General features: G+C 37.6%; 1 protein-coding gene across 4 annotated transcripts in view; it reads left to right on the top strand.

The window, feature by feature from the left end:
- Positions 1-8,506, top strand: part of LOC128686350 (short-chain dehydrogenase/reductase family 16C member 6) — a 55,206-nt gene that overhangs the window by 7,136 nt on the left and 39,564 nt on the right. Inside the window, exon 1 of one of the 4 annotated variants that reach the window (XM_070085906.1) lies at positions 5,217-5,321. The exons of 1 other annotated variant lie outside the window; for it this stretch is intronic. In XM_070085906.1, coding sequence (XP_069942007.1) covers positions 5,253-5,321 — 69 coding nt within the window. In that variant the 5' untranslated portion in view covers positions 5,217-5,252. Of the gene's footprint in view, positions 1-5,216; positions 5,389-8,061; positions 8,212-8,506 lie in introns of those variants that run through there. 2 more of the 4 variants (XM_070085907.1, XM_070085908.1) reach the window with 2 other exon arrangements.

The raw sequence follows: 8,506 nt of genomic DNA, 5'->3' as shown, positions 1-8,506 counted from the left end.
CTGATGATCTGTTGGAGTGTGAGCAGGGTAATATTTAGTAAAGGGATTCAAGGAAACCGGTTATTTGTATATAGCTGGACTTGAGTCCTGGAAATGAGAAGTACAATGCCTGCACTTTAAAGGAGGGGTTTCGGAATATTAGCAGTTTGGAGGAATATGTTGTGTATCTTCATTATGTATATGCTTCTAAACTATTGTGTTGTTAGTACCTCTGCAAAAACAGTGATTATGTGTGAGTGAGGTGAAAGTTTTGATTGATGATGAAAGTATTTTCTTTTGGGGGATTTTCTTTCTTTTTGGGTCACCCTGCCTCGGTGGGAGACGGCCGACTTGTTAAAAAAATAAAAAAAATATATATACATGTATATTATATATATATATATATATATATACATATATACATATATACATATAATATATACATATATATATATATATATGTATATATATACAGTGGACCCCCGCATAACGATCACCTCCGAATGCGACCAATTATGTAAGTGTATTTATGTAAGTGCGTTTGTACGTGTATGTTTGGGGGTCTGAAATGGACTAATCTACTTCACAATATTCCTTATGGGAACAAATTCGGTCAGTACTGGCACCTGAACATACTTCTGGAGTGAAAAAATATCGTTAACCGGGGGTCCACTGTATATGTATATACAGTGGACCCCCGGTTAACGATATTTTTTCATTCCAGAAGTATGTTCAGGTGCCAGTACTGACCGAATTTGTTCCCATAAGGAATATTGTGAAGTAGATTAGTCCATTTCAGACCCCCAAACATACACGTACAAACGCACTTACATAAATACTGTAATAATTCGAAATATTCCGATTGTGTGCTTGGATGTTACCGCGGAGGCTGGCTGGTAAACAGTGCCACCGGCGGAACATGTGAGCGTGGCTCAGGCCGCACATTGGACGCGTCTCGGACGAAAATCGGTGAGCGGGTTTTTAAGCGGTATGTGAGGCAAAATTTTGGCGATTAAAGCAAGCGGTATGCGGGGGTCCACTGTATATATATATATATATATATATATATATATATATATATATATATATATATATATATATATATATATATATATATATATATATATATACATGTATGTATGTGTGTATATATATTTTCAGTAAGTTTACAAAAATTTAATAAATACAACAAAATTATTTTTTTCGTTAAGTTCAGAATGAGTTTTGCAAAATTATTGCATACACACGTGTTTTGCTTGCCTTATTTGGCAAAAGCATTGCTATTTAAGCTAAGTCACAAGTTTTACCTATTCAGCACGATTATTTATTTATTTATTTATTTTTACATTACATACATTATTTATTTTCAACACGCTGACCATCTCTCACTGAGGCAATGTGACCTCAAAAAAGAAAGAAGTACTTTCACTATAATTTCACACATAATCACTGTCTTTGCAGACACACTCAGATGTGACAGTTTAGATGTCACTCCAAACAGCAAATATCCCAAACCCCTCCTTTAATGTGCAGGCATTGCATTTCCCACCTCTATGACTCAAGTCCAGGTAACCTGTTTCCCTAAATCTCTTCACAAAATATTACCCTGCTCACACTCCAACAGCTCGTCAAGTCCCAAAAACCATTCGCTTCCATTCACTCCTATCAAACACACTCACACATGCCTGCTGCATGTCTAGGCCCCTTGCACACAAAACTTTTTATCCCCTCCCTCCATCCTTTCCTTGGACAACCCCTACCACTCCTCCCCTCCACTACAGGTTTACACACACTCCAAGTCATCCTATTTTGCTTCATCCTCTCTAAATGACTAAATCACCTCAACATCTCCTCCTTAGCCCTCTGAATAATACTTTATTAACTCCACACCTCCTAATTTCCACACTACGAATTCTCTGCATAATATTTGCACCACACATTGCCCTTAGACAGGACATCTCCACTGCCTCCAGTCTCCTCCTCACTGCAATATTTACAACCCATGGTTCACACCCATATAAGAATGCTGGTACCATTATACTGCATACATTCCCCTTTTTGCCTCCATGGATAATGTTCTTTGTCTCCACAGATACCTCAAACAATTTATTTTTTTTTTATTATCACACTGGCCGATTCCCACCAAGGCAGGGTGGCCCGAAAAAGAAAAACTTTCACCATCATTCACTCCATCACTGTCTTGCCAGAAGGGTGCTTTACACTACAGTTTTTAAACTGCAACATTAACACCCCTCCTTCAGAGTGCAGGCACTGTACTTCCCATCTCCAGGACTCAAGTCCGGCTTGCCGGTTTCCCTGAACCCCTTCATAAATGTTACTTTGCTCACACTCCAACAGCACGTCAAGTATTAAAAACCATTTGTCTCCATTCACTCCTATCAAACACGCTCACGCATGCCTGCTGGAAGTCCAAGCCCCTCGCACACAAAACCTCCTTTACCCCCTCCCTCCAACCCTTCCTAGGCCGACCCCTACCCCGCCTTCCTTCCACTACAGACTGATACACTCTTGAAGTCATTCTGTTTCGCTCCATTCTCTCTACATGTCCGAACCACCTCAACAACCCTTCCTCAGCCCTCTGGACAACAGTTTTGGTAATCCCGCACCTCCTCCTAACTTCCAAACTACGAATTCTCTGCATTATATTCACACCACACATTGCCCTCAGACATGACATCTCCACTGCCTCCAGCCTTCTCCTCGCTGCAACATTCATCACCCACGCTTCACACCCATATAAGAGCGTTGGTAAAACTATACTCTCATACATTCCCCTCTTTGCCTCCAAGGACAAAGTTCTTTGTCTCCACAGACTCCTAAGTGCACCACTCACTCTTTTTCCCTCATCAATTCTATGATTCACCTCATCTTTCATAGACCCATCCGCTGACACGTCCACTCCCAAATATCTGAATACATTCACCTCCTCCATACTCTCTCCCTCTAATTTATTTAACAGAACAAGGGAAAAAGCTCTGTTCCACAAGGCTCCCATTCTATTCCCCATCCTCATTTCTGACATAGACAGAGATGTAAGCCATAGCTCCGTGTCTTCCTTTGTGGATGACACTCGGATCACCATGACAGTGACCTCCATCAAAGACACCGCGAGACTCCAAGCGGACGTCAACCAAATCTTTGAATGGGCCACTCAAAACATTGTGAAGTTCAACAAGGAGGAATTTCAACTACTCAGATATGGGAAACTTGAAGAAATTAAAAATGTGTCAGGGTATACCACAAATTCTAACCATACAATGGAATGGAAAAGTAATGTGAAGGACCTGGGAGTGATAATGTCAGAGGATCTCGCTTTCAAAGACCACAACAATGTATCTACCTCATCCGCTAGGAAAATGATAGGATGGATAATGAGAACCTTCAAAACTAGGGACACCAAGCCCATGATGATTCTCTTCAAATCGCTTGTGCTCTCTAGGCTGGAATACTGCTGTACACTAATGGCCCCCTTCAAGGCTGGCAACATTGCAGACCTGGAGATGTACAAAGAACTTTCACTGCACACATAAGTACGATAAGGCACCTAAACTACTGGGAACAGTTGAAGGTCCTTGATCTGTATTCCCTCGAACGCAGGCGAGAGAGAGACATGACAATATACACTTGGAAGGTCCTGGAGGGATTGGTACCAAACCTGCAAACGAAAATCACTCCCTGTGAAAGTAAGAGACTCGGCAGGAGATGCAACATTCCTCCGATTAAAAGCAAGGGTGCCACGGGTACACTGAGACAACACAATAAGTGTCCGGGGCCCAAGACTGTTCAATTGCCTCTCAGCATACATAAGGGGGATTACCAATAGACCCCTGGCTGCCTTCAAGAAGGCACTGGACAGGCACCTAAAGTCAGTACCTGACCAACCAGGCTGTGGTTTGTACGTCAGCTTGCATGTGGCCGGCAGTAACAGCCTGGTTAGACCCTGATCTACCATGAGGCCTTGTCTCAGACTGGGCCACAGGGCCATTGACCCTCCAAAACCCTCTCCAGGTAAACAGGGGACTTATTAAAAAATATGGAAAATCTCTTCAAAATCTTAGGATCTACGTACATTATTCAAACATTGAAACAATAGACTATTTACTAAGAACAGACAGGATTTTTAATTAGTTCTGTAATACTTTCTCAGCTGTTAATTGTAAATAATGTATTTAGAGTGAGGTTCAGGAAGAGACTTCATTCATAATCCTTATTAAATGTGAGGAAGATAATTGGTCTTTAAAAAGTTCTGGGTATTACTTTGATGAAGGTATTGTGATATGCAGTGCAAATAAGTAACCCTGTAGTGATAATTTTTTACAAGATACAGTACATATATTAATGAAATCTAGAAAATTGTTTTTACTAATGCTAGGTAGCTCAGATTTCAATTAAAATTAACTCACCTAAATATAATGCTGTATTATTTATACAGTTAATATTTTTTGACTGAAAAATATAATCCTTTAGATGCTTGAGAATATAAATCCTCAGACAGTTCAGTGCTAATAATATGGCTGTCATTTTTCAAATACATTTTTTAATTCATTTAGCATAAATAAAGGAACTTGGCATGACTTGAGAACCTTGTAAAGATTAATTCTATCATAGCAGATTAAGAGAAAGAAGTATTATTTTGTTAAATGAAGTAAAATTAATACCACTGCAAGAATGGTTGGCTCTTGCTAATAGACTAAACATATTTGTCCCATTCATCAAAAAGCAGGTTGGCTTTATTTTAGATGCTGCTTTCATTGTCCTTACCTGCTTATTCTGTCCACCTTCCTTTCTGACAGTCCCCCCTTTAATGCCAAATTCATTCATGATTTCTTGTTTAACAATGATGTTCTACACCAACGGTGATTTATTTTACCATTGTCGTCCTCTCAACATTTCTTGTTCTCACTTTCTACCATCCTCTCAACCTTGCTGTACATACATATATATATATTATATATTGTTGAATAACCTATGTGGTTTTAGCACTTTTTGTGAATATTTTGATAGAAAGCTAAAATTAGCATCTTAAATTTTTTAAGGAAAATCTTCTCCACAAGACTTACTCTAAAAAATATGCCAATTTAGGGTACATCTTCATAAAGAGCATCAAATCAAAATGCGAGTAAAAAAAGAGTTACTACAGATGATGTACTATAACTTTTATCCAAGTCCAGTAGTCTTGATGTGTAGCAGATGGAGGTTAAAGATAAGATTGTTTTCAGATAAAAACAATTTAAAGGCCTGGGTGAAGGTTAATGTGCACTACTGATAGGATAGCCCATCTAGGTGTTTGGTCAGTCCTGTGTACTACTGCTCTTGGAGAGGTACACACATGCTTGGAACTTTTGTTTTTAATCTGTCATTCATTTATTCTTGAGCATGGCTTTCAGTGTAAGTACAGTACATGTAGTATATGAAAAATTTAGTTAGGAAGAGACTTGCTGGTACACATGACTAAATGCACTACACAGAATAGAGCATAATGTATGTGATAATTATATACAGCAATACATTGCATAGCACAGTTAATGTTTGCCAAAAAAAATAATGCTCAGTGGAACCTCGGTATACAACCAGCTCCCTACTCAAACAAAGCTCAACAGTCGACCTAACAAATACGACCTGCCAGAGCTTCACTGTAAACTATTTCGTGTTTCTTCGCAGTTTTTATTATTATTATTATTATTATTATTTGTGTAAATAAGTCACCATGGGGCCTACGAAGATTAGTGATAACAGCCAACCAAACAGAAAATTGGTTGGGAAGAACTTGTTCGATACTCAGATGGAGCGGCACTCAAACAGCCTTCTGGAATGAATTGAGGTTGCATACTGAGGTTCCACTGTACCATGCGGTACCATATTGATTAAGGTATTATTATAATATGTTTTAATGTAATGCTTTCCAACAATACGATTAAATGCGTCGGATCGCAAAAATATTTATCCATTTGCTTAGTACTAATCAGTGCACACGAATCTCTTGCACACACTTGCAAATGGATAAATTACAGAAGATAAAAATGAAAAATAGTACTAAAGAATTTTATTACAATTGTAAATTAACAATATACCATGCACATGGTAAAGAAAAAGATCATTTTTATCTTGCAAAATAGTATAGTTGAACAATGTAGTTTGCACAGTTTTTTCTTCTTTTTATCAGCGTATATATCTTTATAGCATTGACTATTGTTTTGTAATGCCTGCCTAACTCTAATGTCTCATTTAGTGTTTGGATCCGCGTTCATTATAAAGTCACAAGCGTCTTCTATTTTCGCAGTTAACATTGACAGTTCATCCATTGTGAATTCTTTCATGGGCAGTACAAATTTACACTTATTAAATAGTAAACTCAATAAACTTAAAAAACATAAACATAAATTATTTTTAAACTGCATGAAAAAAAAAATCAAATCAAAATCCAGTCCTTTTCTGTAGCCACATCTACTTGTGCACATCGAGACAGTGAGTAGAGAGAGAGCACAGCCAGTCATGACCAGTTTATGTATAGTATGTGACTCATATGAGTGATAGTGTTCTGCAGATGCTCAAAATGCAGTGAAAATGAATGACATTCAAAGACAAAAAGATACTGCCAAGCACAAGAAAACTGAAGAACCATTCAGTACACAAAGACAAACAATGGAAGTCAAGGACCCAAATGGAAATAAGTCACTTTGTCTGACTTTTTTGAGTTTATCCTAGGTACAAATTTACTCACACATCTTACTATGTATGATAATTTGTGTAACTGTATTTGTGTGTACCTGTAGCTAAATTAACTTAATAATTTGAAACCGTAAGCAATGATGTAAGAAGAACAGAGGGAGAAAGTCTTGCCATAAAATACATGTATAAAATTTATCATACATATTAAAATTATGAACCATATTATACCAAAGCTTAGCCTGTTCCAAACCGTACTATGCAAGGTATTTTTGTACAAGGAAAATTTGAGTATCACCATATAGTGAATAGTATTTATGAAAAGTAATTTGGTACAAAAAAAATATTGAATTATGTTTCATAGACCTCTAAATTTGTCAAATAACTTTGTTTAAGTTACTACCTACAAATTAATACTGCTTACCTTACATTGTAGTTATTTTTTGCTGACATAGAAGTGTGTGGAGAGGGTGGATGTAGCCGTACTGGACTGAGATGACTGCAGAGTTGTCAGTAGTTGATGGTTGTGCTGGAGTATTCCATAATCCATTCTGCACCATTTTACTCTGTGGTACATACTTTATACAGCTGACAATGAGGCATCATTACTTGCTCCAGATTCCTCTTCAGAGCAGTTCTTTTAGGCATGACAGAGCTCTTCAGTTAAAAGTCTGCAAATTTATGAATAATATGGAATTGACTAAGTAACTGTTGCAGTGCTGTTTATCTACAAGTTCTGTTTCATTCTCTAGTACTGTATTCCTCTCTTCTAACTGGACATTGATCACTAGTAGTTCCTCACCTTCCTCTTCTAAAAGTTCATTTATGTTTTGTTCATGCTTATCCCTAAAGCCCTCACATCTTACAGTTCTTGCCAGAGCCATAATTTCCTGGATCTGACTCTTCGTTGAGGGAAAACCAGAGAAATTATTTCTCACAGAAGGCCGCAATTGACCCCAGCCTGGGGTCAATTGCGGTTCATAAGTGTATCTGCAATGTTAAATTTATGTCAGAATTCTAGCATGCTGGCTTTAGAGTTGTCATCCATTGCTTCTGTGAGTTTTTCCATTATCATGTATGTTTAGTGGCACTTAAATGTCATAATAATTCTTTTATCGAGTGGCTATATCAAATATTGTATATAATTTTAACCGGTAAAAATACAACCTTCATATTTGGGTCCACAAACTGAAGAATTGGAGGATGACTACATGAATTGTTGAGAGTGAAGAGTACCTTGAATCTAACTCTTTTTAGCCAGGTACATATTGACTGCTGGATTAAGTTTATGCTTTAACCAATCAACAAATGGCTTCAGTCATGCCTGCTGCCTTGTTACACTGCCAAGTAACAGGCACCCATATCTTTACTGTGGATTTTTTTTTTTTTTTTAACATTTCTTTCAGTGGAGGTGTGCCTTGATGCTGGTAAGGGGCTCATGATCCATGGAAATGGACCTGATGTCTCCTTCCTTGGATCGAATGTGAATGCTTCCCTTTTCCTAAGGCGCTGTATGACCCCTGTTGGCCTGCTACTCCCATGGATGTAATAATAATAATATAGTAACCTTGCAAAGGGTGATATTCAAGGGTATTGCCTCCTTTTTTTTTACTTCTGTGTTTACACATGAACAGTGATTTTTAACTTCAGATTGCTCATCTCTAATATATAGTATGTGTATCACAGAAACATTTCATTAGTTCAGCCAGCTTCACAAATGATATCTGGTATATATCAAAATGTAAAGGTTATCCACTTCTGTGAGCCTGACTAGGATAGCAAGGCAGAATTCTTATCTCTCTTAATTAAAAATTAAAGTAATCCTTTTGATGCATGGATA

Source organism: Cherax quadricarinatus, chromosome 17 (assembly GCF_038502225.1).
Source record: "Cherax quadricarinatus isolate ZL_2023a chromosome 17, ASM3850222v1, whole genome shotgun sequence".
Classification (NCBI taxonomy): Eukaryota; Metazoa; Arthropoda; class Malacostraca; order Decapoda; family Parastacidae; genus Cherax; species Cherax quadricarinatus.
Note: the sequence above shows the minus strand (reverse complement) of the source record. Positions and strands in the feature narration are given on the sequence as shown.